This window comes from Passer domesticus, chromosome 28 (genome assembly GCF_036417665.1).
Source record: "Passer domesticus isolate bPasDom1 chromosome 28, bPasDom1.hap1, whole genome shotgun sequence".
Taxonomy (NCBI): domain Eukaryota; kingdom Metazoa; phylum Chordata; class Aves; order Passeriformes; family Passeridae; genus Passer; species Passer domesticus.
The window spans coordinates 2,021,456-2,046,893 of NC_087501.1; the positions used below are offsets into that span (position 1 = coordinate 2,021,456).

The 25,438-nt window shown below is 64.9% G+C and overlaps 5 protein-coding genes across 6 annotated transcripts; 2 read left to right on the forward strand and 3 right to left on the reverse strand.

Moving 5' to 3' along the window:
* Positions 1–1,442: 1,442 nt before the first annotated feature.
* On the reverse strand, positions 1,443–5,394 carry PURB (purine rich element binding protein B). Its single transcript, XM_064400187.1, has one exon. It carries the CDS (start codon positions 5,377–5,379, stop codon positions 4,372–4,374), a length of 1,008 nt encoding a protein of 335 aa, XP_064256257.1. The 5' UTR covers positions 5,380–5,394; the 3' UTR covers positions 1,443–4,371.
* A 1,161-nt stretch (positions 5,395–6,555) lies between these two features.
* On the reverse strand, positions 6,556–7,831 carry LOC135286948 (cytochrome c oxidase subunit 5B, mitochondrial). The gene is made up of 4 exons (XM_064400192.1): positions 7,653–7,831; positions 7,479–7,552; positions 7,154–7,253; positions 6,556–6,778 (listed from the first exon to the last, which is right to left on the reverse strand). The coding sequence occupies exons 1-4, from the start codon at positions 7,744–7,746 to the stop codon at positions 6,666–6,668; spliced, it is 381 nt and encodes a 126-aa protein (XP_064256262.1). The 5' UTR covers positions 7,747–7,831; the 3' UTR covers positions 6,556–6,665.
* LOC135286966 (calsenilin-like) lies at positions 7,745–13,086 on the forward strand. Its single transcript, XM_064400221.1, has 9 exons — positions 7,745–8,026; positions 8,850–8,940; positions 10,739–10,863; positions 10,942–11,011; positions 11,087–11,157; positions 11,389–11,496; positions 11,580–11,672; positions 11,773–11,835; positions 12,044–13,086. The coding sequence occupies exons 1-9, from the start codon at positions 7,745–7,747 to the stop codon at positions 12,089–12,091; spliced, it is 951 nt and encodes a 316-aa protein (XP_064256291.1). The 3' UTR covers positions 12,092–13,086.
* Positions 13,087–13,409: 323 nt separating this feature from the next.
* On the forward strand, positions 13,410–16,241 carry LOC135286946 (fumarylacetoacetate hydrolase domain-containing protein 2-like). Of its 2 annotated transcripts, none has more exons than XM_064400189.1 (8): positions 13,410–13,455; positions 13,852–14,024; positions 14,461–14,677; positions 14,753–14,812; positions 15,526–15,688; positions 15,772–15,880; positions 15,950–16,037; positions 16,119–16,241. In XM_064400189.1, exons 2-8 carry the CDS (start codon positions 13,855–13,857, stop codon positions 16,179–16,181), a joined length of 870 nt encoding a protein of 289 aa, XP_064256259.1. In that variant the 5' UTR covers positions 13,410–13,455; positions 13,852–13,854; the 3' UTR covers positions 16,182–16,241. The 2 variants fall into 2 exon arrangements, with proteins under 2 accessions (XP_064256259.1, XP_064256258.1); XM_064400188.1 differs by having other exon boundaries at positions 13,418–13,459.
* LOC135286967 (glycerol-3-phosphate acyltransferase 2, mitochondrial-like) lies at positions 16,239–23,894 on the reverse strand. The gene is made up of 22 exons (XM_064400222.1): positions 23,886–23,894; positions 23,629–23,772; positions 22,923–23,039; positions 22,115–22,188; positions 21,144–21,254; positions 20,915–21,034; positions 20,099–20,198; positions 19,893–20,026; positions 19,716–19,815; positions 19,424–19,630; positions 19,128–19,241; positions 18,871–18,956; positions 18,703–18,797; positions 18,532–18,602; positions 17,761–17,992; positions 17,337–17,485; positions 17,162–17,242; positions 16,955–17,083; positions 16,754–16,874; positions 16,616–16,666; positions 16,463–16,518; positions 16,239–16,383 (listed from the first exon to the last, which is right to left on the reverse strand). Exons 1-22 carry the CDS (start codon positions 23,892–23,894, stop codon positions 16,267–16,269), a joined length of 2,418 nt encoding a protein of 805 aa, XP_064256292.1. The 3' UTR covers positions 16,239–16,266.
* Positions 23,895–25,438: the final 1,544 nt, after the last annotated feature.

Here is a 25,438-nt window from a genome sequence, read left to right on the forward strand (position 1 = left end):
ACACTCACTTTACACACACCTCACACACGGAGCCGTGATAGCGCGCACACCTCGCACACGCCCACACACACACACACGTTGCACTGTGCACACACCAGCCCCAGCTGTGACACAACACGCCTACGCCACACCAATCCTCCTCCCTCCCCACCACGCTACCTCACACCCCCAGCTCCCCAGGGTCAGGGGATCCCCTCGGGACACCCCAATTCCCCGTGTGTGCCTTCAGGACACCCTAACCCCGGGGTGACCACCCCAGCCCTCCCCACCCTCCACGGCCCCCCACGGCACCCCCAAGGAGCAAGCCGGGCCCGGGCTGGTTTTCATTCACTTTTCCGCATACTTTATTTGTTACAAACATACAATTCTTTAAATATAGACTGTAAAACTCCATTTGCAAAAATCTGCTACGTCAGGAGTGCTCGGAGCAGGAGGAGTTCGTCGCGTCGGCCTCGTCTGCGCTAGTGGTAACACCCAGGACCTGCCTCCGGCCCCTGGAGCCGCCCCGCCGGCCGCAGGGAAGGGACACGGGGGCCCCGGCCCCCCCGGCCGCCTAAAGTGCAGGTTTGCTTTAGTTTTTGTTTTTCTTTCATTAAAAAAATAACAGGAATAAAACTTTCTTTTTTTTTTTTTTTTTTTCTCTCTCTTTTCGGCAAAGGGACGTCGTGGCGAGCGCTCGGGGAGGGAGGCGGCGCTCCCGGGATCTGCTGCTCCCAGAGGATCCGGGGCTCGGAGGAGGATCCAACATTCACAGGATCCAGTTCTCAGTGAGGATCCAACTCTCCGAGGAGGATCTGCTGCTTGGAGAAGAACCCAGCTCGAAGAGGAGGGTCTAGTGTTTGGAGGATCCAACTCTCAAGAGGATCCAGCTCTTGGAGGATCCAACTTGGAGGAGGATCTGGCTCCTGGAGGAGGATCTAGCACTCAGAGAAGGATCTGGAGCTCAGAGGACCCAGCTCTTGGAGGATCCAGTTCTTGAAGGATCCAGCTCTCCGAGGAGGATCGGGCACTCTGAGGATCCATCTTTCAGAGGATACAATTCTTGCAGGACCCAGCTGGCAGCAAATCCAGCCCTGGGAGCGCGTGGCTCTTGGAGGAGGATCCAGCGCTCTCCCCAGCGACGCCGTCCCAGGCCAGAGCCCCGGGGCTGCAGGCTCCGTGCTCCTCCCGCCCGGATCTGCCTCGTCCCGCCAACGCCCAGCCCCGGCTCGGCGCGGCCCAGCCCCGGCGCCGCTGGCTCTACCGGCTCCGCGAGGATGAGGAGGGCGAGGAGGGCGATGGCCTCGCCCTGCAGGAACACCTGGGAGCATCCACGGAGCCCGCTGGGATTTCCCACTGGGAATACCTGCCGAGCTCCGTGGCGCACCGCCCTGCACAGCCCCAGTGCTCCCTCAGCTGCTTTGTTAAAATCTTTTCCAGTTTGTTTTTTTTTTTTTCTCCACTTTTTGCTTTTTTTATGAGAGGCCAGTGAGGGGCTGGGTTGGTTTTGTCATCGATGTGAGGAGCCGCCACTGGCACGGCCCCCCCAAACCACCCCCCACTGCCCCCAAATCGCCTGGAAACAAGGCAGGAGAATCCGAATTTTCTTTTGTGTTTTTTAGGGCAAAAAGAACTGAAGCTGTTTGAACTTGCCCTGGAAGCACCACCCGCTCCAGACCCAGCCATTTGGGGTATTTTCCAGTGGGTTTTGGGGCTTTGTACAAGACTTCCAATGTTCTGTCTGTACAGCCATCATCGCGTTCTCCATCAGCCCCTCTGGGGCAGCAAAGCTGGAAGTACCAGGAATTCGGGATATTTTCCCCCTATGTGTGGATTAAAAATAAAATAAAATAAAAAAAAAGAAAGCAATTTGCCCATTTTCTACAGAATTCAACCCAAAACCCAACCGAATCTGAGCTATGTACACACAGCCATGTCTATACACACAGAGATGGGAAGGGGGTTCAGGGGAGATGCCGGCGTTGTCCCGCTTTCCTGGGAAACACCCAACGCCTCCTGGGGGGCTCCAAGAGGAAAAAAAAACCCCAAAACTGCCCCCCAGGATCCCCTCCCCCATGGCCGCTCCCCTCGCTCACGCTGGCACCTCAAATCCCCTTTTTTTCCCTATTTTATCTCATTTTGGCTGTTTTTTTCCGCTGTCTTCCCCCGACGTGCTCTGCTCTTCCCACCCAAATGGAGCTGTGGGAGGTTGTGTCCATGGATCCAGCGCTTCTCTGGCCGGGAAAGGCTCCCTGAGCCAACGCCGGGAGCTGCTTTTTTGGGTTTATTACTGGATTTTGGTGGTTTTGCCTTTTTTTTTTTTTTTTTTTTCCTCTTCCATGTATTTCTAGCCAGCTCCCCAGAGCTGGGCCGGGCCGGCAGCGATTCCGCCGCTCTCCCAGAGTAGAAATAAGGCTAAATCACCGCAATTCAGCCAAAAGAAAGAAACCCAAAGGAATATATATATATTTTTTTATATATATATATATATATATATCTCATCCTCTTCAAAAATAAAAGGAGAGGTCCCGCGGCTGGACGCCGGTGAGTCCCGCGGAGCTGGGAGCGTTTTTTTCCCCCCAAATCCGTCGTCGCCGTCGTGGTTTATGGTTTTTCTCCGTGGCAAAGAACACAGGACCAGGAGGATGGGTGGATACAGCAGGAATTCACCGGAAAGAGCTGCCTGAGGGTACAAAATACAGTACAGGACACATCGGCCATCGAGGAAGGACTATTGCTCCCGAGTGAGTGAGTGAGGGATCCGGGTCCTTTGCGACGGAGAAGGCTTAAAAACGGGATAAACGGAAGAAATTCGCTTTTAAAAATCCCTTTAAAAAGAGCGACGGCAGCGGGAGCGGCGGGAGCGGCGGGAGGGGGCCGGACGGACGGACGGACAGATGGACAGCGGCGTGGGGGGTCCCCCAGGGGGCTGCGGCTGTTCCTCACTTCCCAATAAATATGGAGAGAGGGAGATGCCGGATCCGTGGTAATAAATTAAGGAGGCAGCTGATTGGGCTCCCAAAAATGGATTAAAAGGGAAAAAAAAAAAAAAAAAAAAAGGAAAGTCCTACAAGTGGTGAAACCGTTGGAGAAGAAGAGGCAAAACTTTGGAATGAGAGCGATGGAGTTCAGAGTTATGGGAAAACGGGGTGAAAAACCGGAATTCTGTACAGGGCAGGACTGAGCTGAGGGAGTGAAAAAGAATTAAAAAAAACAAAAAAAAAAGACTATTTGAGAGTGGAAAAATGTGTTTAATAGGAGGTGGCTGGAGGGACCAGGCGGCGCCAGGGCCGGGCCCAGGGGGGCAAAAAAAGACAAAAGGAGGCAAAAAATAACAATAAACCTCCAAAATCCACCCCCAAGGTGCCGGGGCCGGGCGTGGCCACGGATTTGGGGCCGGAAAATCCAATTTGGGTGAAGCCAAGGGGCGGATTCCGGCGGGTCCTGGTGAAACGGGGCCGGAGGCGCCTTATTTGGAGAGAAGGGGAAGATGGTTCGCCCCGTCGAGTTTTTCCTTGTGCTTTGTGCCGGCGCCTCCCCCTTCCCGGCGGGAAACGGGGAGGGGGGGGGGAAAAACGGTCAGAAATCGGCAAAACCGAGGAAATCTTCCCTAATTGTCAGGGAGCCGCCAGCTCGGGGCGGGTTCCAGTTCGGGCGCCTGGAGTTTGCATCCCGGGAAGAAAAAAAAAAACCAAAAAAAACCCAAAAAAACCCAAAAACCAAAAAGAACCCCCCCAAAAAAAAAGACTCGTGGAAAGAGAAAAATAGGAAAAAAAGAAAAAAAAAAAAAAGGAAAATGAAGGGAAAATCACAAGCCGAGGGAACGGCCGTTGGTCCAAGGTGCCTCCGCTGCCCCCCCCCCCCGCCCCCGGCGCTGCCGCCGCCGCTCGGCCCCGGGGCCCCGGCGTGCTGGTTTGGGTGGGGGGCACCGGGAGGGGAGGGGGCTGCGGGTGACCCCCGTCCCCCCCCCAAAGCAGCGAGTCCTGGGGTGCGGGGGTCCCACGGTGGGAGCCGGGGAGGGGCCGGGGGTGGGCAGCGGCACGGTCGGGCCGGTTTCTCTCTCTCCGGTGGCGGCAGGAGGGGGGGGCGCGGGGGGCTCGGGGACCCCCGTGCCCCACCGCTGCTGGGGGGGGGGGGGGCTCGGGGACCCCCTCCGTCCCGTTGCTGGGAGCGGAGACCCGGGGGGGGGTTTGGAGACCCCTTCACCCCGTCGCTGGGAGGGGGCAGGGGGGCTCAGGGACCCCTCGGCCCCGTCGCTGTTGCGGGGAGGGGGGTCAGGGGACCCCTGTGCCCCGTCGCTGGGAGGGGGGATCGGGGACCCGCTCGCCCCGGGGCTCGGGGGGGGTGGTGGGGGGCCGGCGTCGGGGTCGAGGGCTGGGGGGATCGATCGGCTCAGTCGTCGTCCACGTCGTCGCCGTCGGAGTCGTCACCGGCGCCGCTGCCGCTGCCGGGTCCCGGCGGGCCGGCGCGCCGGTCGTAGAGCTTGTCCCGCTGGCGCTCCTGGATGTCGCGCATCTCCTCGGCGTAGCGGCAGAAGGCGCCGCCGAACTTGGCCCAGGCCTTGTAGGGCACGGTGATGGCGTTGCGGTAGGACGGCTTCACCTCGCTGACCCGCAGGAACACGCCGTACTTGTTGCAGCCCACGTCGAAGAAGAAGCGCTTGGAGTCCACGGTGATGGACGTGCCCTCGGGCAGCTCCCCGTAGAGCCCCCCGCCGCCCGGGCCGCCGCCGCCGGGGCCGCCCAGCTCGTCCTCCTCGCCGCCGTAGTCGTCGATGAGCTTGGCCAGGGCGTCGCGGAACTCGATGAGGCCCTGCGCGGGCAGCGCGATGGTCTGGCCGCTCTGCAGCCCCGGCGGGCCGCCCGCGAACCCCCCCGGGCCGCCGGGGCCGCGGTTCACGGTCTGGCGGATGCGCAGGAAGCGCCCGCGCTGGTTCTCCTTCAGGTCCAGGTAGTACTTGCGGTTCTCCCGCACCAGGAACTCGCTCTTGAGGGCGCGGCGGGGCCCGGCGCCGTCCTCGCCCGGCGGCCCCGCGGCCTGCGCCAGCTGCTCGGGGCTGGACGGGCCCAGCTGCGCGTAGTGCTCGATGAAGTCGCCCAGGTAGTCGCGGAACTCGGCGGCCACGGCCATGGAGAGCGTCAGGCGGCTCTTGGAGCCGCCCGCGCCCACCTCGGCGATCTTGAGGAAGCGGCCCTTGGCGTTCTGCTTCACGTCCAGGTAGAAGCGCTTGTTCTGGATGTCCAGCCGCTTGGACGCCAGCTCCTGCGTCTCCTGCTCGGGGCCGGCCGCGCCGCCGCCGCCGGGCCCCGCGGCCGGGCCGGCCCCCCCCGCCCCGCCGCGGGCGGTCCCGAACCCGCCGCCGCCGCCGCCGCGCTCGCTGCCGCTGTCCCCGTCCGCCATCTTGTCCGCCCGCCCCGCGCGCCGCCCGCTTCCGGCCCCGCTGCGACACCGCTGACGTCACCGCCGCACCGCCGCCGTCACGTGCGCCGCGGGCCCCGCCCGCCGCGTCCCCGCGCGCCCCCGGAGAGGCTCCGCCCCCCTCCCCGCCGGGCCACGCCCCGGAGCCCCCGCTCCCCGCCAATGGCATCGCTCCGAGTCGCGCCCCCAGCTGTCAGTCAGCGCCGCCACGCCTCCCATTGGTCGCTGGGTCGGGGCCCCGCCCCGCAGCCCCCTCCCCTCCATTGAGCGCAGCGCTCCGCTGCCGGGCTGTCAGTCACGGCCGCAGCCGGCTCCTATTGGTCAATGCAGCCCAGGGCCCCGCCCCCGTGGTTGTCAGTCACGGCCACAAGCTGCTCCGATTGGTCACTGCAGCCCAGGGCCCCGCCCACCTCGGTTGTCAGTCACGAGCGGCTGCAGCTCCTATTGGTCCCTGATGCCCCGCCCCCAGCTCCTCCCTCCATTCAGCAGATTCCCGCCCTCCCTCCTGTCAGTCACAGCCTCCCGCAGCCCCCATTGGCCCGCCATGCCCGAAGCCCCACCCCCAGCTGTCTCTCACCGCCCCCATTGGCCGGTAAGGCTCACAGCCCCGCCCCCTCTGGCTGGGGCTGCATGACGTCATGGCCAAACAGCGTGACATCACGGGTGACATCATGGCCGGCCAGCGGCACTGGGGCCACTTTGGATGGGCAACCTCTGACCCGAACCCTGAGCTGGGCCTGGAGGGCAGAACCCACTGGAACCTTCCAGAACCCGGCCTGCCCCCAGGCTGGGCTGAGCTGCCCGGGGGGACTCCCCCAGTCTGGTCCGTGGCCGCCCCCAAGGGACACCCTGGGCCGCCCCTGGCCCCGGTGGTCTCTCCCCGTCCCCCCGAGGGAGGAGCAGGGCGGGATCGGCACCCAGGGGTGACACCGAGGGACAGGCCAGCACAGCGTGAGGGGACAAACAGCCCCTGTGTGTGTGTGGGGGGCTGTGCGGCCCCCCCAGCCTCCCGGAGCCCACAGGGGACACAGCACCCACGGGACCCCCCCGGCGCAGAGGCACAGTGAGGTGGGGTCCCCCCCTCCCCAAGCAGCGCCCCCCAGAGCCCCCCGCCCCCTCCCCAGCCACGGGGACCCCCCAGCACAGACACAGCCAGGCTCTCACACAACCTCTTTATGGGGGGAGCTGGGGGTCAGCGGGACCCGGCCCCCCAGCGGTTTTGGGGGTCCCAGAGCCCCCTGGGGGGGCGGTGTTGGGGCGGGGGGCCCTCAGTGGGGCAGCTCGTGCGGGATCAGTTTGTAGTGGGCGCCGCAGGAGGGGCAGCGCTGCGCCTCGCCCTTGTGCAGCCAGAACCAAACCACGTAGCTGTTGTCCTCCTCACCTGGGGGACGGGGACAGCGTGGGACGGGGGACAGGGACAGGGGGACAGGGGACAGGGGGATGAGGGGACACGCACGGCGGAAAGGGACAAAGGGACACGGACAGTGTGGGACAGAGCACAAGGACAGAAGGGGACAGACAAACGGACAAGGGGACAGGAACGGGTGGGAGGACGGACACAGGGACAGGGGGGGATGGTCAGACACACGGACAGACACACAGACAGCGAAGGGACAGACACGGGGGTGGTCAGACACAGGGACACGGGGACAGACTGACACAGGGATGGACGCACAGGCGCGGGGGTGGTCAGACACGGGCACAGACGGACACACGGACACGGGGACAGACGGGCGGGCGGGCGCGGGGCACTCACAGACGCAGCCCACGATGCGCTTGCTGCCCACGGAGGGCACGAGGTTCGGGTCCTCCCGGGTGCCCGCGTAGCGCTTGGGCCGGAACATGCTGTACGGGTCCTGCGGGCACCGCGGCTCTCAGCGACCCCCGGGACGCCCCGCGCCCGACCCCCCCCCAGCCCTGCCACCCCCCGAGCACCCCCAAACCCCCGGGACCCCCTCCCCGCCACGGGCACCGAACCCCCGAGCCCCCCGAGCCCCCCGGGCCCCATCGCCAACCCCCGCCCCTCCAAGGGCAGCCCAACCCCGAGCCCGCCCCGGAGCCCCCCCGGCCCCGGCACTCACCAGCCCCTTGTTCATGGCCTCCATCACCTTCCGCTCCAGCCCGGTCGCCTGCTCCTCATCGCTGGCCAGGTTCCCTGCGGGGCGCCGTCACAGCGGGCTGCACACGCCCCGCCCCGCCCCGCCCCGCTCCCCCCCGCTGTCCCCCCGCCTCCCCGCTCCCCCGTCCCCGCTCACCGGGCACGCCGAGGTGGCGGGCGGGCGCGGCGCGGGCGGTGGCCGCGGGCAGGAGCCGCAGGGCCGCGCTCACCCGCAGTAACCTTGAGGCCATGGCGGCGAGACTGGCGGCTCTTCCGGCGCGGGCGGAAGCGGAAGTGACGGCGGGCGGGACGGCGGGAGCGGCAGAGGCAGCGGCGCGCCAACACCGGGGCCACGCCCACAGCCCACAGAGCCACGCCCCTGATGGCCCCGCCCTCGTGAATGACCCCGCCCCTGTCGGTGGCCCCGCCCCCGTGAATGACCCCGCCCCTGTCGGTGGCCCCGCCCCTGTAGGTGGCCCCGCCTCTCCTGTGGTGGCCACGCCCTTTTATGTGGCCACGCCCCCAGAGCGGGTCCGGTGGTCCCGGGGGGGGCTGAGATTTGGGATGGGAGATGGGACCCGAGGGGACAGGGACACTGAGGGGACAATGGCACTGAAGGGACAGGGACACTCTGGGGACAGCCCTGGGGACGGGGACACTGTGGGGACAGGGACAGTTCTGGGGACAGGGACACTCTGGGGGGACGGGGACACTGAGGGGACAGGGACAGCCCTGGGGACAAGGACACTGTGGGGACAGGGACACCCTGAGGGCACAGGGACAATCCTGGGGGGACAGGGACACTGCGGGGTCAGGGACACTGGGCACAGCGACAATGTCCTCGGGCCCTGGCCATGGGCCACCTCGGCACTGGGGGCACTGGAGGTGACAGCGACACCCCCGAGGGACAGACGGACAGCGCCATGTCCCCAGGCTGCGGGACCCCCCCCCCCCCCCCGCGCGCTCCGTGCCTCAGTTTCCCTCCCGCGCTGCTTACTCACGGCCATCGATGCCATCGATCCCCGGCCGGGGGGGGCACACGGGAGCCTCCCCCCCCCCGGTGCCACCGTCCCGCTGCCACCGCCACACCCGCGGCTGCTGCGGGGGCGCGCCCGAACCCCCAGAACCCCCTCCCCAAAAAAAAACCCAACCCCCCAAAAAACCCCAAAAGTTTCTTTGGGAAAGTGCAGAAACCACGGCAGGGCCGGGCGCCAGCGGAGGAGGAGGAGGAGGAGGAGGAGGAAGGGGAGGAGGGCAGGACGGGCACGGGCAGCAGCGGGCGCGCTCCCGCAGCTCCGCAGAGCCCCGCCGGCTTTGGGGGACCCCCGGTGCCCCCGGGGCCATGGGCATCCAGGGCATGGAGCTGTGCGCCGTGGCCGTGCTCATCCTCCTCTTCATCGCCGTGCTCAAGCAGTTCGGCATCCTGGAGCCCATCTCCGCCGAAGGTACCCCCTCCCCGCCGCCCCCAGCCCCAATTGGCCACGGTTATTAATTAATTAGGGATAATTAATGAGGGTTCCGCGAGCTCCCCGGGCAGCGCGAGCGGGGTTTGGGGTTGGGGGGAGAGGGCAGGGACCCCCAACCCCCCCTGCAGCCCCTCAGGGAGGGGGGACCCCCGAGAGCGCCCCAAAATAGCGGGGAGGGGGACCCCCACCCCAAAACACCGGGATGGAGACCCCCACCCCCGGGAGCGCCCCAAAACCTGGGAATGGGGACCCCCCACCCCAAAACACGAAGGTTGGGGACTCGCAGAGACATCCCCAAAATACCGGGAATGGGGACCCCCGAGACCGCCCCAAAATACCGGGAATGGGGACCCCCCCACCCCCGAGACCACCCCAAAACCTGGGAATGGGGACCCCCCACCCCAAAACACCCGGGATGGGGGGACCCCCAAGCCCTCCCCAAAATACCGGGGATGGGGATCCTCACCCCAAACTATCAGGGACGGGGACCCCCAGAGACCCCCCCCAAACACCCGGGGATGGGGACCCCCACCCCAAAACACGCAGGATGGGGACCCCCACCCCCGAGACCTCCCCCCCACCCCGCGAACCCCCAGGAGGGACCCCCAGAGACCCCCCCAAACCTCCCCAGGGTGGGCCGGGAGGGCTCTGAGCTGGCGCTGACCCCAAGCAGCCCCCCGAGGTGGGGGGGTCGCGACCCCCAAACCCCCTGAGATTGAGCGCAGGGACCCCCCCAAAACCCCCCCTCACACCCCGAGCCGGGGGTCTCCCCCGGGAACGCTCCGGGCTCGCGGCCCCGTCCCAAAAATCGCTGAGCAGGGGCTCCCCGGGCTGCAATTATTAATGAAGCATCATTTATTAATTACCTTCCGCCGCGCCGGGCGGCCGAGAGGCGGCTCGGGAACGTTCGGAGCCCCGGGACCGACACCCGCCGGGGCCGGGGGTCCCTAAGGGGGTCTTTGGGGGGAGGAGATGTCCCTAAGGGGGTCTTTGGGGTTTTTTTGGGGGAAGGGGCGTCCCAAAGGGGTTTTCCCTGGTGGATTTGGGGTACAGGGGTGTCTCTAAAGGGGGATTTGGGGCACAGAAGGGGTCCCTAAGGGGGTTTTTCCCGGTGGGTTTGGGGTGCAGGGGGATCTCTAAGGGGGTCTTTGGGTGTTTAGGGGCACAGGGGGTTTCCCTAAGGTGTTTTTCCAGGTGAATTTGAGGTGCAGGGGTGTCCCTAAGTGGCTATTTGTGGTTTTGGGGCGCAGGGGGGGGTCCCTAAAGGGTTTTTCCAGGTGGGTTTGGGGTGCAGTGTGTGTTCCTAAGGGGTCTTTGGGGTACAGGAGGGGTCCCTAAGGTGTTTTTCCAGGTGGATTTGAGGTGCAGGGGTGTCCCTAAGTGGCTATTTGTGGTTTTGGGGCGCAGGGGGGGGTCCCTAAAGGGTTTTTCCAGGTGGGTTTGGGGTGCAGGGGGATCTCTAAGGGGGTCTTTGGGTGCTTTGGGGCGCAGGGGGGGGGTCCCTAAAGGGTTTTTCCCGGTGGGTTTGGGGTTCAGGGGTGTCCCCAAGTGGGTATTTGTGGTTTTGGGGCGCAGGGGGGTCCCTAAGGGGTTTTTCCCGGTGGGTTTGGGGTTCAGGGGTGTCCCCAAGTGGGTATTTGTGGTTTTGGGGGGCAGGGGGGTCCCTAAGGGGTTTTTCCCGGTGGGTTTGGGGTGCAGGGGTGTCCCCAAGTGGGTATTTGAGGTTTTGGGGCGCAGGGGGGTCCCTAAGGGGTTTTTCCCGTGTCTCCCCCCGCAGACACCATCGACGCCGACGTGGAGCTGCCGAGCGCCCGGCACCACCCCGAGGAGCTGGAGCAGCTGCTGGCTCGCACCAAGTTCACCAAGGCCGAGCTGCAGTCGCTCTACCGAGGCTTCAAGAGCGTGAGTCGGGGGTCCCCGCGCCCCCCGACCCGCGGCTCCCCGCGGGCCCCGCGGTCACCGGCGCCGCTCCCTTGGCAGGAATGCCCCGGCGGGCTCGTGGATGAGGAGACCTTCACGCTCATCTACTCGCGCTTCTTCCCCCAAGGCGGTGAGTCGGGGGTCCCCAGAGCCCCGGGGAGGGGGACGGGGGGGACAGCGGGGTGTCACCGTGCCGTCCCCGCAGACGCCAGCTCCTACGCCCACTTCTTGTTCGACGCCTTCGACGCCGACCGCAACGGGGCTCTGCGCTTCCAGGTGGGAATTCCGGGTGGGAACGGCGCTGCCAGCAGCGTGATTCATCACATCCTTCGTCCCCCCTCCTCCTCCTCCTCGTCCTCGTCCTCCTCTCCCCTCCCCGGCTGCGGCCGGGCTCTCCGGGATAAAAATACCGGGATCAATAGGGGCTGAAGGGCCTGGGGCGGCGCGGATCGGGGCGGGGGGCACGGCCGGGGTGCGGTGAGGGTCCCTCCCGCCGCCCCCCCGCAGGATTTCGCCGTGGGGCTCTCGGTGCTGCTGCGGGGCACGGAGCAGCAGAAGCTCCGGTGGACCTTCGACCTCTACGACGTGAACAAGGACGGCTGCGTCAGCAAGGAGGTGACACTTGGGGACACTGTGGGGGGGGTGGGGACGGGCAGAGGGGGGGCTGCCAGCGCGCTGTGTGCCCCCCCCCCCCCCAGGACATGCTGCAGATCATGAAGGCCATCTATGCCATGATGGGCCGCTGCAGCGAGCCCGCCGCGCCCGCCCTGCACGTGGAGCTGTTCTTCCAGGTGAGGCTGTCCCCAGGCGAGGCTGTCCCCAGGCGAGGCTGTCCCCGTGTCCCCAGGGCCACCCCCGGGGCCGCCCCGCTGAGCCCCCGCTGCCTTGCAGAAGATGGACAGGAACGGGGACGGCGTGGTGACCTTCGAGGAGTTCCTGGCTGCGTGCCAGGAGGTGAGTGGCCTTCTCCTCCTCATCTCCTCCTCATCCTCCTCCTCCTCATCAGCAGAGCAGGGACATGGCGGGACAGGCATTGAACTGGGGCTGGAGAAGGATTCGGGCAGGCAGGAGGGGGCGAGTGTGGGACGCTGGGGGCAGGGAAAGGGTGACAAGAGGAGGGGGCTCACAGGGGGGGTCTCCGGTCTCTCTCCCCCCCACCCAGGACAAGGACATCATGAGCTCCATGCAGATCTTCCACAGCGTGCTCTAGAGCTTCGGGCAAACGGGAGGCAGGAGAAACGCAGCACGTGGCTCCCGGGACAGGACCAGGACCAGGACCAGGACGATGCCACCAGAGCCCCCCGGGCACGGTGCTGCCACCCGCCAGCCTGACCCCTTCTGGGGGGCTGAGCCTCCCCTCGAGAGACCCCCACCCCCCGGCGGTGCAGGGACCTGGCACGGCACAAACCCACCCAGGGGGGACCCCGGGGCGTGGGGACCCCCAGAGCTGGGACCCCCGGGTGGGGTCTCCGTGTGGCAGCCGTGGATGGAGCCCCCAAACACCAACCCAGAGCACAGCCCCTGCTGCCCCAGCCGCGCGGGGAGGGGGGTTTTGTAAATAAACAAACGGAGACGGTTCAGGGCTGAAAGGGAGTCGGGGGGCGTGAGAGGGGCGCGGTGCCCGGTCCCAGCCCTGCTCCGGTCCCCTCTCCCAGCCTGTGTTCCGTTCCCAGTCCCATTCCCGTTCCCAGTTCCCAATCCCGGTCCCGTTCCCAGTCCCATTCCCCTTACCCTTCTCATTCCTGTTCCCTTTCCCTCTCCCGGTCTCGTGCCCGTTCCCGTTCTCTCTCCCATTCTCGGTCCCGTTCCCCGTCCCATTCCTGTTCCCTCTCCTATTCCCTCTCCCGGTCCCGTTCCCTCTCCCGGTCTCGTTCCCGTTCCCTCTCCTATTCCCGTTCCCTTTCCCACTCCCAGTCACGCTCCCAGTCCCGTTCCCCCTCTCATTCCCGTTCCCTTTCCCGGTCCCGTTCCCATTCCCGGTCCCAGTCTCGTTCCCTCTCTCATTCCCATTCCCGTTCCCGGTCCCGTTCTCTCTCCCATTCCCGTTCCATTCCCAGTCCCGTTCCCGTTCCCTCTCCTATTCCCGTTCCCTTTCCCACTCCCGGTCCTATTTCCAGTCCCGTTCCCGTTCCCAGTCCCGTTCCCCCTCTCATTCCCAGTCCCGTTCCCTTTCCCAGTCCCATTCCCAGTCCTGTTCCCGTTCCCGTTCCCGTTCCCTCTCCTATTCCCAGTCCCGGTCCCGTTCTCTCTCCCATTCCCGTTCCAGTCCCGGTCCCGTTCCGTTCCAGTCCCGTTCCCGTTCCCGTTCTCTCTCCCATTCCCGGGACCGTTCCCATTCCCGGTCCCGGTCCCGGTCCCGTTCTCTCTCCCATTCCCATTCCCGTTCCACTCCCGGTCCCGTTCCCGCGGCCCCGCCCCCTGCACTCTCTCCTCTCATTGGCTCTCATTGAAAATTTGGCCCCGCCCCCCCCGCGCCCTCCCATTGGGCGGCCCCGAACGGGAGGGGGCCGCACGTGACGCGGCACGTGACGGGGCGGGGCCCGCAGCGCCCCCTGGCGGAGCGGGGGAGCGGCCGTGTGTGAGACCCCCGGGACTGGGGGGGGCGGGAACGGGGGATAACCCTGGGAACGGGGGATAACCCTGGGAACGGGGGGGACCCCCGGGAATGGGGGGGGGGGGCTGGGAACGGGGGATAACCCTGGGAACGGGGGGGACCTCCGGGATCGGGGGTGTCTGGGAACGGGGGGAATCCTGGGAACGTAGAATGCCCGCGATCGGGGGGATCTGGGATCGGGGGGATCCCCTGGATCGGGGCTGGGGGCATTGTGGGGTCGCTGGAGAATCCCTTGCGACCCGACTGAGCGGGCGAGAAATGGGGGGTGACCCCCGGGACCGAGCGGGGCGGGGGGCGCATCCCGGGGGGTTGCGGGGGTCCCCCCGGGCCCGGGGTTCAGCCGAGCCCCGCCGCAGGCGATGCTGCGGCTGCTGCGGTTCCGGGGGGCCGCGGGCGGGGGGCCCCGGCTGGGGCTGGAGGCGGCGCCCGGGGGGGACCTGGTGGATCTGAGCGCGGCGGAGCCCGAGCTGCCCCGATCCATGCGGGACTTCCTGGAGATGGGACCCCGCGGGCTGGAGCTCGCCCAGAGGTGGGTGAGGCCGAGGGGGACCCCCAGAAAAGGTGAGGGACCCCCAAAGGTGGGCGATCCCCAAAGGTGGGGGACCCCCAGAGAAGGTGGGGGACCCCCAAAGAAGGTGGGGGACCCCCAAAGGTGGGTGCTGCAAATCTCGCTCCCCCCCCACAGCTCTTTTGGGGGAGCCACCAAAAGGAAAGGGAGCCCCAAAATCGGGGGGATCCCCAGAGGAGTGGCCACCCAAAGTGGGTCACCCCCCCCAAGAGCTGTCCCCCCAAATGGGCACTCCAAGCCACGGGTGACCCCCCATGATGTGGGACCCCCCAAGAGAGCCTGACCCCAGCCAGTGTGTCCCCTCAGCTGTGGGTGTCCCTAAAAGGAGCCCCTAAAATGCAGCTGCAGCCCCCCCAGAGGCGCCCCCAGGGCGGGTGATGCCCCCGTGTCCCCCCAGAGCGCTGCAGTCGGGGCGGCACCGCGTGCCCCGGGGGGCGGCACGGCTGCTGGCCCCGCTGGGGGACCCCCAGAAGGTGATCTGCGTGGGGCTCAACTACCACGACCACTGCCGGGAGCAGGCTGCCAGCGTGCCCCGGGAGCCCCTCATCTTCAGCAAGTTCCCCAGCGCCATCGCCGGCCCCTTCGATGACATCGTGCACCCCCAGGACACCAGCGTGGGTACCCCGGTGTCCCCCCCAGCCCCGGGAGAGCCCCCCGGGATGGCGCTCCCAGCCCCGCTGTCCCCGCAGGAGCTGGACTGGGAGGTGGAGCTGGCGGCTGTCATCGGGAAGAGGGGGCGGCACATCCAGGTACCCCTGCCCGCCTCGAGGGTGTGCCCTGGGAGTGTCCCCTGGGTGTCCCCTGAGTGTCCCCGCCTCAGGGAGTGTCCCCTGGGTGTCCCCCGAGTGTCCCCGCCTCGGGGGTGTCCCCTGGGAGTGTCCCCTGGGTGTCCCCTGAGTGTCCCCGCCTCAGGGAGTGTCCCCTGGGTGTCCCCCGAGTGTCCCCGCCTCGGGGGTGTCCCCTGGGTGTCCCCCGAGTGTCCCCGCCTCGGGGAGTGTCCCCTGGGAGTGTCCCCTGGGTGTCCCCTGGGAGTGTCCCCTGGGTGTCCCCGCCTCGGGGAGTGTCCCCTAGGTGTCCCCTGAGTGTCCCTGCCTCGAGGGCTCCCTGGGAGTCTCCCCTGGGAGTCCCCACATCAGGGAATGTCCCCAGGGTGTCCCCTGGGAGGGTCCCCTGAGTGGCCCCTGGGTGTTTCCCTGGGTGTACCCTCCTCGGGGCCTCCCTGGGAGGGTCCCCTGAGTGTCCCTGCCTCAGGGAGTGTCCCCTGAGTGTCCCCTGGGTGTCCCCGCCTCGGGGGCTCCCTGGGAGTGTCCCCAGGGTGTCCCCTGGGAGTCCCCACCTCGGGAAATGTCCCCTGCGAGTGTCCCCTGAGTGTCCCCTGAGTGTCCCCCGGGTGTTTCCCTGGGTGTCCCCGCCTCGGGGGCTCCCTGGGAGTGTCCCCTGAGCGTGTCCCCGCTGTCCCCAGGAGGAGGTGGCCCTGGAGCACGTGCTGGGCTACACGGTGGCCAACGACGTGAGCGCCCGGGACTGGCAGATGCGGCGCAACGGGCGGCAGTGGCTGCTGGGGAAAACCTTCGACACCTTCTGTCCCCTGGGGCCGGCCATTGTCACCAAGGAGGCGGTGCCAGGTGGGGCGGGGGTGGCACCCTGACCCTTCCTCAGCCGCTCCCGCCGTGGTTTTCGGTGGCACTGTCCCCCGTGTCACCTGCAGACGTGCACAAGCTGTGGATCCGCTGCAGCGTCAACGGGCAGCGCATGCAGGACAGCAACACCCAGCACCTCATTTTTGGGGTGCCCGCCCTGGTCGCCTGGGTGTCCCGGTAGGAACGGGGGGCCTGGGGACCCCCAAAGCCGCGGGGGCCGTGGCTGACACCTCCCGTGCCCCCCAGGTTTGTCACGCTGGTGCCTGGGGACATCCTGCTGACGGGCACCCCTGCGGGAGTGGGGGTCTTTCGGAAACCGCCCGTTTTCCTCAAGGTGAGGGGAAATGGGGGCTCGGGGTGGGGGGCACACGGTGCAGCCCAGTGGGGCAGGTGTCACCCTGTCCCCCCCTTGCAGCGCGGTGACGTGGTGCAGTGTGAGATTGAGGAGCTGGGCAGCATCTGCAACAGGGTGGTGTGATGGTGGCACCCCAGGTCCCACCACCCCCCCAGGTCAATAAATTCAGGAGCCTTTGGGTCACTGCGCCCGTTTATGGGTCTGGGGGCTACAGCTGGGTGAACTGGTGGATGAAGGCTGCCAGCTTCTCCCGGTTGGAAGCAGACTGGAAAGGCTGGGAGAGCTGCAGGGCGGGTCCCGTGGGGGTCTGCAGCTCCTCCAGCACCTGGGGGGGCACAGGGAGGTCAGGAGGGGAGGGAGAGGGGGGCAGCACAATGCTGGGGGGCTGGGGGAGCCGTGCTTACCCCCATGTCCTTGAAACTCTGCAGGGAGCTCAGGGCCAGGCTCCTGTCAGGATACCCTGTGGGGAGAGAGACCCCCAGATGCCAGCTCTCAGGAACCCTCAGCTGGGTTTGGGGGTCACTAAAAGCAGGACCCCCCCCCTCTCTTTGACTCACCATCCTCATCCTCAGCCAGGAATTCCAGCAGCGCCTCCACGTAGTCTTCCTCTGCAGTGGGGAGGGGGAGTCAGATCCTGTGCCTCAGTGGTCCCGGGGAGTCCCAAGGGGTTCCCCACGTTGGGGGGGGGGTCCTACCGGGCTGGGGCCAGGGGGGTCTCTGCAGGAACTGCACGGCCCGGCCGTAGGTCTGCAGCACGGGGCTCAGCAGGCGGCAGAGGAAGAGGAGGAAGCCGGGGAAGCCCTGGGGCTCACGGAGCTGTGGGGGGGACACACAGCCAGATTTGGGGGAGACCACCCTCTCCCCAGCCTGGGGGGCAGCGGGGGGACCCCCGGTACCTTGTAGCACTGCTTGGGGACGCCGTGCTCGCCGTCACTGTCGCTGTCATCGCTGAAGAAGCCCAGGGACTGTCCCCGCCAGGAGCGGCGGCGCGGGGCCACGTCACAGCCCCAGCGCTCGCTGTCCACCTAGGGACAGCAGGCTGTCACCTCACCCCGCTGCCACCCTGCCCCCGTGCCCCAAGAGAGCTCCTGGGCGTCACCCACCTCCTCCTCCTCCTCCAGCAGCCCCCCGAGGATGAGCTTGTCCAGGATGTGCAGGCTGTGGCAGTCGGGAGGCTGGCAGGGCTGGGGGCACAGCAAGGGGGTGGCAGGCCAGCCCCGTGTGCCCACCCGGAGCCCCAGCAGGGCTGGGGGTGACGGGCCAGCCCCGTGTGCCCACCTGGAGCCCCAGCAGGGTGGGGGGCAGCAGCTGCAGCAGCTCCAGGATCTTGTGGAGCAGCTCGGCCCGGCTCAGCACGATCCTGGTGGGGCTGGAGGGCGGCCCCACGATCGGCAGCACCTCCAGCAGCAGGGCACGGATGGCACAGGCTGATGGGACAGGGGTGTCACCAGTCGTGGAGTCACTGAACCCCCCCAGTGTCATTAACACCCTGCACACCCAATGTCCCCAGTGCCACCGAACCCCCAGTATCACCAATCTCCCTGGCACCACCCACCCCTGCTGCCCCAAATCCCGCTGCCATCAACCCCCACGACACAAACCCCACCCCTGGTGCTCTCCAGGCTGCAGCCACCACCCCTCCACCCATTCCCCCAGGGTCTCTGCTCCCCGGTGCCACCCGTGTCCCCCTGTCCCCGCTCACCTCCCGCGGCCTCCCCGGCCAGGTGGTGCCGGACCCCGCCCGCCAGCCGGCCCAGCCGTGCCCGGGCCGAGGCCTCGGGGGGCCCGGGCATGGCCCTGGGGGGCTGCAGCAGCCGCAGGCTGTGCCCCAGCAGCGCCCGCAGCTGCCCCGAGAAGCCCACGGCCCGGCCCCGCAGCAGCAGCTGCTCCAGCAGCTCCGAGAAATCCCACATCAGCCGGGGCAGCAGCACGGCCTGGGACACAGGGAGGCTGCTTCAGGGGAGGCATTCCCACTGGGAATGATGCTTGAGGGGATTCCCACTGGGAATGCTGCTCCGAGGGAAGGGGATTCCCACTGGGAATTCTGCTTTTAGGGGAGGGGGATTGCCACTGGGAATGCTGCTCTGAGGGCAGAGGGGGATTCCCACTGGGAATTCTGCTTTTAGGGGAGGGGGATTCCCACTGGGAATGCTGCTCTGAGGGGAGGGGATTGCCACTGGGAATGCTGCTCTGAGGGCAGAGGGGGATTCCCACTGGGAATTCTGCTTTTAGGGGAGGGGGATTGCCACTGGGAATGCTGCTCTGAGGGGAGGGGATTCCCATTCTGTTACTGGAATGCTGCTCCCAGGGAAAGGAGGGTGATTCCCACTGGGCACACTGCCTTAGGGGAGGGGCAGTCCTGCTGGGAATGCTGTTCTGAGGGCAGAGGGGGGTTCCCACTGGGAATGCTGTTCTGGGGGGGTTCCCACTGGGAATGCTGCTCCGAGGGGAGGGGATGGAAGCCTTCTCCCACCTCCTGGTGCCTGTGGAGCAGCAGCGCCGCGGTGATTCCCACGGCCATGACGGCAGAGCAGGCTCTGGAATCTGCAGGGGGGGCAGAGGCACTCGTTATCCAGGGGGGATCAACCTCCACCCCATTCCCGAGCAGGGAACACCGTCCCAAGGGAGGCAGGGACCCCCTCACCGCTCAGGGCGTGCAGCCCCAGCGCCGTCACCAAAATCTGCTCTTCGCTCCCCAAACTGGGACTCGGAGCCCCCACGGTGCCCACGTCCAGCGGGCTGGGAAGGCAGGAAGAGAGGGGTGAGGAGAGAGCCAGGAGCAGAGATCCAGGGGGAAAATTCAGCTCCTCACCTCCTGCCCAGGATGGTGGGAAGCAGCAGCTGCTCCGGACGATTCCCGGTGAGGATTGGCCCCACCAGGTTGTTGTCCACAAATTCCTGGGAATGAGGATGAAGGAGCCTGTGGGTGCCCACAGCCCTCAGCACCTGGAGCTCACCCAGGGCTGGGAGGAGCACAGATTCCCCCGGGATGGATTCCAGATCCCCCCAGGCAGCCCAAACCCCACCAAGAGCCTCCCAGTGCGGGATGGATGCAGGGATCTGCCGTACCCGTAAGGAGAAGGGCTGAGAGAAATCCACCTGGGCACAGCCACGGTGCTGGCAGCTCAGCAGGGCCTGGAACGCTGCCCGGAGACAGGAGCCGACCCCGAGGGGCTGAGGGGGCTGCCAGGCATGGCATGGAGGGATCAGCAGCACATTTGGGGGATGCCACTCCCCAGGGATGCTCCCGGAGATCTGGGCTACGCCGCTCCCTAGGGACCGTGCTTCCCAGAGGTTTTGGGGAACACTGATCCCCAAGGGGCAGCGCCAGCGATTTGGGGGGGACCCCCCTGAGCCCCTCTCACCGCTCCATCCCTCTCCGCTCTGCCAGGAGCCAGGTCGTAGGCGATGCCCACCGGGAGCAGCAGCACGTCGGGCACGGCGCCGTCGCGCAGCGCCCGCAGCAGGCGCAGCAGCCAGCGCCGCGCGGGCTCCGCCAGCCGCAGGGCGGCCCAGGGCTCCTCCAGGAACAGCACCAGCGGCTGCCGGCCCCGCAGCACCTCCTGCACGTACTGGGGAGAGGCCGGGAGTGCTGGGAGCTGCCAGAGCCGCCACCAGCACAATCCAGAGGGGATTTTCAGCCCAAGCTGCGCTTACCGCGTCCAGCACAGCCCCAGGGAGCCCCTCATCCTGGTCGCTCCGTGCCGGTGACATTCCTGAAGGCAGGAAAATCCCTCCCAGGCGTTGCAGCAGGGATCTGGCGAGGCAAGGACAGCGTGGGCAACGCCTGCACGGCCCTGGGTGCCCGGGGAGCACCCCAGGGTGCTGCCTCACCGCAGGCCAGGGCTGGTGCCGGCGCTCACGGCCACCCGGGGCAGCCCGATGCCCTGGGACAGGAGCAGGAAGGACAGCAGGGGCCCGTCCACCAGGGACTGGTGGCTGCACAGGAACACCAGCGGCACCTCGGGCTGCAGGCAAGGGTTGCTGGGGTGAGTTGCTGGCGGTGGAAGGGGCTGGGAGGGCCCGGCGGGGCTGCCTACCGTCCTGGCAGCTCGCAGCACCATCTCCAGCTGCCCCCGGTGCAGCTGCACGCCCAGGAACAGGCGGGTCAGGAGCTTGGGGAGCAGCCAGTGGCACAGCCTGTGGGGAAACTGGGAATGAAGAACCCTGCCGGGGATGGGGCTTCCCCAAACCCTCCCTGCCTCAGTTTCCCCCTGCTCAAAATTCCTGCTTTTACCACATGTGAAATGCTGTGTGTGATGAGACGTCCTCCTTTCCACTGGCAGCCAGAGCTGCCATCGGGAATCCTGCCTTCCCTCCACCTTCCTGTCCCACTTTGGGATCCCAAAATGCTCTTACTCCCAGGGGAACACCTGCCCTTTAACAGCTCAAAAGTACTCTTTATTCCCACTGGATCAGACAAGCAATGAAGCCCTGGATTCCCAGTTGTCAGTGATGGAACGGGGAAAAGAAAATGAAAGTTTTCTCTGCGTCCCTCCCTCCTGTGAGGCTTGGATTTTCCCACCCAGCTCCTCAGAAGGAATTGGGGGAATGGAACTAGAGAGGACCTGGAGGGCAGCCAGCCAAAGGATCTGTGTGCAGCCAAAGGATCCCAAAATATCCCCCAAAAGGCTCCCAGGAAAGCACCCAATGGACTTACGTGCATCCCCCAGAATCCCAGAATGCTCCAAAAAGGACCCCAGGAAACCACCCAACGGATCCATGTGCATCCCCCAAAATCCCAGAACACCCCCAAAAGGACCCCAGGAAACCACCCAACGGATCCATGTGCATCCCCCCAAACCCCAAAAGGATCTGTGTCCACCCCCAGAGAGTTTCCCCAGAAGATGCGTGACCTCAGCAGCAGAGGGGAGAGCGGGGCCTGGATTTCCCTCAGGATCTGGCAGATCTCCTCCTTGCGGGATCCCTCGTCCCCTCCAGAGCCAGGCTCCCGGCTGGAGGCAGCATCCTGCACCCTGAGGGGGAGAGCAGGGCAGGGGGGAGCCCCCAGCACCCACGTGTCGGGGTGCAGAGAGCTGGGCTCCAAAGGGATGGGCAGGGATGGCCCCGGCTGCTCCCGCCCACCTCCTGCTGCTGCAGACCCGCGCCAGGAGCTCCCCGGCGCTCTCTGCTGGAATCTTCCACTCCCAGGCTGCCAGGAACCCACAGACCCTCCGGACCAGCCAGCCCCGGAACCTGGAGGGGACACACGGTGACATCCTGGCCGGGGAGGGGGGGTTCCCACCAGGATCAGAGCCCCCCAGCCTGCCCCTCTGCCAGATTCAGGACATTGCTCCCCATTTCACAGCTGAGGCATGAATTGATGCTTCAGGCTGCCCAGCAGGAAGGAAAGCTGGGATTCAAACCTGGGATTCCCAAATCACAGAAATTTCCTAATCTAGCCCCAAATGTGCACTGAGGGCAGGGTGGGAGTGAGCGGTGGGACATCTCAGAGCATGCAGGAAGGGCTGGAGTGGGACAGAGGAACTGCATTCCCTGTGATCCCAGTGGATTCTTCCAAAGTTCCAAAGCTGAAAATGGGAACATTTGGAACTGAATGGAGGACAATGACCCGACTTGGGAAGGAGAAAAGCAAAAAATGGATAATCCAGGGATTGCTGTCTAAAGGGGAGTGGAGCTAAAGCAATCTGGCACCTCAAAAATGAAAATATCTGGAAATGGCTCTGTGGCAGCTCCTGCCCAGAAGAAAAGGGGGAATAACCACAATTTTGCCTTTCCTGGTATTTTTCCTTCCAGGGGGAAGTGGCTGTTTTCCCTTTTCCCTGTGAGCCAAGAGAAGAACAACCCTCCACCTCCTTCTTCCCACCCAGACTCCAAACAAAGGCACGACCCCAAATCCCCAACCCATGAGTGGAGCACATCCCAAACCCTCGGAAGCGCCACTTCCACCCTCCCAAAACCGATTCACGAGCTTGGTTTGTGACAACGACAAACCAGGGAGGATGGAGGGGGCTTCCCACAGGCATTGTGGTGAAATATTTGGGGGGAAAAGTGGTTGTGCAGGTGTTTTCTGCACAGAGCTCCTCCCTGCTCACCGCGTGTCCGCCTCCGTCAGGCGGCTGGCGTCGCGGAACCCCAGCGCGGCCAGGTCCTCGGGGTAGAATCCATCCTGGCAGGAAAAAGGGAATAAACCCCTAATCAACCCCTGTCGGAAGCCAGGACATCTCTCTGGATGCCCTGGATGTCTCAAAGCCCTGGCAGGGGCTCGCAGACCCTGGCAGGAAGCCAAAGACACCTGGAAATTCGACCTTAATTCATGGAGCAAATTGCCAGCCTTATATAAAGAATTACAGGCCACAAAACTTTAAGTAATAATCACAAGGTGAAGGGAAAAATTTTGGAGCACTGTACAGGGGGGTTTTGTATGTTGTACAGGGAGGTTTGGAATTCTGTACATGGGGGTCAGGAGTCCCAAGATGGAGGGATTTGGGCGTGCCCTGTCCTTCTTCTCTCTTCTCCTTGGCATCCATGTTCAGGGTGATGTTGGCACGTGTGGATTGGTTCATGGTGAAGGTACACTTGTTAACAAGGGTGAAAAGTATTGGAAATAGAAGGTAAATATCTTATAGGTAGTTTTTACTATAAAAGTGACAACTGCCCCGTGGGTGGGAGAGTGCTTTGGGCTGTCTTGCTGATCAGACCTCGGCTGGACAGACAGAAAAACTTTGTAGATAAGGAACAATAAACTCAACTGAAGACAAAAAGCAAGAGTCCAGGCTCACTCTTCAAAGCACGGCCTGCCCAGAACCACCTTTTCCCGTGCTGGGGCAGAGACAAGTAACAGCTGACCTCAACAAACCCCTGCAGGTGCAGACCCCTCCCCAGCACCCCAAAGTGTCCTACCCAGCTCCTGGGGGTGCAGGTCTGGCAGCAGCGCCCCGAAACCGGCCGGTGGTACTTGCCCAGGAAGGGGATGAACACTTCCAGCTTCGGGCCCGAGCGCCCGCTCCACGTTTGGATCTGAGCAGGGAAAGGAAAAGGGGAAGGGGCGTCGGGGAATGCCAAATGTGGGTGGGAACACCCCGAAACACGCTTGTGGTGTGGGCAAGGAATAAGGGAATTTTAGCTGGGACAAGCTGGTGGCACTTTTGGGTGACTCTGTGGACCTGGATCAACCTGGTGCAGGAGAATTAACCTGGCTGTGGGAGATCAGCACCCTGGCACTGGGTATTCCCTCCCTCAGAGACACAAATCCAGTGGGATTATCCCAAATCCACTGGGATCAGCTGGGAAATATGGGCCTGGGGGGGCTCAGTGGGATGTGGGGAGACCCCAGACCCCTCATCAGCCCTTCCCATCCCCACCTCCAGAGTCAGGGGGATTCCAATTCCTTGGCCCCTAAATCAGGATCCCATTTCCCTGAGGGGTGGGGCTAACAAATTTAATTTTCTAAAAAAAGAAGGGGAAAAAAAAAAAAAAAGCAAATTTGGTTTAAAATGTAGCTGGGGAGAAGAAAAGAAGGGGAAAATGAGGAGACCCCAGTATGATTTTGGAGAGGATTCACGAGGGGCAGGCTGGTGGCACAGAGGGTCCCTGTGGTGTCACATACCTTGGGGGGTGTCATGGCTGAGGGGACACCCCCAAACTGGGGAGAAGGAGAGGCACTGGTGCTCAAGGGTCCTGGGAAAAATCCTGCAGACACAAAAAAACTCCTATGGAACTGGGGGTGGTTGAGGGGGTTACACACCCCACACTGACCCCTCACATCTCACATTCCCTACAGAATTTGAGGGATTACACCCCCCACATCCCCTGCAGGATTTGGGGGATTAAACACCACATCTCCTAGAGGATTTGAAAGGTTACACACCCCATACCCCCTATAGGATTTCAGGGGTTACACACCACATCCCCTACAGGATTTGGGGGCTTATACACCCCACACTGACTCCTCACACCCCACATCCCCTACAGAATTTGAGGGGTTATACACCCCACATCCCCTGCAGGATTTGGGGGGTTACACACCCCATATCCCATACAGGATTTGAGGGGTTACTCACCCCACACTGACCCCTCACACCCCACATCCCCTACAGGGAATTTGGGGGGTTACTGACCCCACATTCCCTACAGAATTTGAGGGGTTACACACCACATCCCCTACAGGATTTGAAGGGTTACACACCCCATATCCCATACAGGATTTGAGGGGTTACTCACCCCACACTGACCCCTCACACCCCACATCCCCTACAGGGAATTTGGGGAGTTACTCCCCCACCACACTGACCCCTCACACCCCACATCCCCTACAGGGAATTTGGGGTGTTACTCCCCCACCACACTGACCCCTCACACCCCACATCCCCTACAGGGAATTTGGGGGTTTTCCCCCCCCCACACTGACCCCTCACACCCCACATCCCCTACAGGGAATTTGGGGAGTTACTCCCCCACCACACTGACCCCTCACACCCCACATCCCCTACAGGGAATTTGGGGAGTTACTCCCCCACCACACTGACCCCTCACACCCCACATCCCCTACAGGGAATTTGGGGGTTTTCCCCCCCCCACACTGACCCCTCACACCCCACATCCCCTACAGGGAATTTGGGGGGTTACACACCCCACAGTGACACCTCACACCCCACATTCCCTGCACGATTTGATGGGTTACTCACCCCACATTTCATACATGGAATTTGGGGTGTTACTCCCCCCACACTGACCCCTCACACCCCACATCCCCTACAGGGAATTTGGGGGTTTTCCCCCCCCCCACAATGACCCCTCACACCCCACATTCCCTGCAGGATTTGAGGGGTTACTCGCCCCACACTGACCCCTCACACCCCACATGCCCTGCAGGATTTGAGGACTTGCCCCTGCACACCCTCAGGGCCCGCCAGGCCCAGGTGTGGGGCAGCACCCCGGCACAGCCCCACAGCAACCCCCTGGCCCGGCCCCACGCCCGGCTCGGCCCGGGGGATGAGCCCGGGGGATGAACCCGAGGATCAACCCGGGGGATGAGCCCGGGGGATGAGCCCGGGGGTCGCGGCCCCGACCCCGGCCCCGCTCACCGCAGGCCCCGCGCTCCGGCCCGGCCCCGCTCCGCCCCCGGCCGGAACCGGGCCCGGCCCCGGCGGAACCGGCCCGGGACAGCCCCCGGCCCCTCCACAGCCCCCAGCCCCACCACGGCCCCGACCCGGGACAGCCCCCGGCCCCTCCACGGGTCCCGGTCACCTCTGGGCTCCCAGCACCGCTGCGGACACCGGGGCAGCCCCGCCGTGCGCGCCCGGCCTGTCCCCGTCCCTGTCCCGTTCCCGTCCCTGTCCCGTTCCCGTCCCTGTCCCTGTTCCGTCCCTGTCCCCGTCCCTGTCCCGTCCCCCCAGGGCCAGCAGCCCCGGTGTCCC

What these genes read in the sequence shown, in the direction of transcription:
- LOC135286967 (XM_064400222.1), bottom strand. An exon ending in CAGCCATGACACCCCCCAAG is followed by an intron (nt 23,040 to 23,628) that starts GTATGTGACACC and finishes TTCCCTGCTCAG; the next exon opens with ATCCAAACGTGGAGCGGGCG. An exon ending in CTGGGGCTGTGCTGGACGCG is followed by an intron (nt 19,631 to 19,715) that starts GTAAGCGCAGCT and finishes GCCTCTCCCCAG; the next exon opens with TACGTGCAGGAGGTGCTGCG.
- LOC135286966 (XM_064400221.1), top strand. Translation starts at nt 7,745, where the DNA reads ATGGCGGCGAGACTGGCGGCTCTTCCGGCGCGGGCGGAAGCGGAAGTG. An exon ending in GCGCTTCTTCCCCCAAGGCG is followed by an intron (nt 11,012 to 11,086) that starts GTGAGTCGGGGG and finishes CCGTCCCCGCAG; the next exon opens with ACGCCAGCTCCTACGCCCAC. An exon ending in ACGGCTGCGTCAGCAAGGAG is followed by an intron (nt 11,497 to 11,579) that starts GTGACACTTGGG and finishes CCCCCCCCCCAG; the next exon opens with GACATGCTGCAGATCATGAA.
- LOC135286946 (XM_064400189.1), top strand. Translation starts at nt 13,855, where the DNA reads ATGCTGCGGCTGCTGCGGTTCCGGGGGGCCGCGGGCGGGGGGCCCCGG. An exon ending in CACCAAGGAGGCGGTGCCAG is followed by an intron (nt 15,689 to 15,771) that starts GTGGGGCGGGGG and finishes TGTCACCTGCAG; the next exon opens with ACGTGCACAAGCTGTGGATC. An exon ending in CTGGTCGCCTGGGTGTCCCG is followed by an intron (nt 15,881 to 15,949) that starts GTAGGAACGGGG and finishes CGTGCCCCCCAG; the next exon opens with GTTTGTCACGCTGGTGCCTG.
- PURB (XM_064400187.1), bottom strand. Translation starts at nt 5,379, where the DNA reads ATGGCGGACGGGGACAGCGGCAGCGAGCGCGGCGGCGGCGGCGGCGGG.
- LOC135286948 (XM_064400192.1), bottom strand. Translation starts at nt 7,746, where the DNA reads ATGGCCTCAAGGTTACTGCGGGTGAGCGCGGCCCTGCGGCTCCTGCCC. An exon ending in CCGCCACCTCGGCGTGCCCG is followed by an intron (nt 7,553 to 7,652) that starts GTGAGCGGGGAC and finishes GGCGCCCCGCAG; the next exon opens with GGAACCTGGCCAGCGATGAG. An exon ending in AGGCCATGAACAAGGGGCTG is followed by an intron (nt 7,254 to 7,478) that starts GTGAGTGCCGGG and finishes CGGTGCCCGCAG; the next exon opens with GACCCGTACAGCATGTTCCG.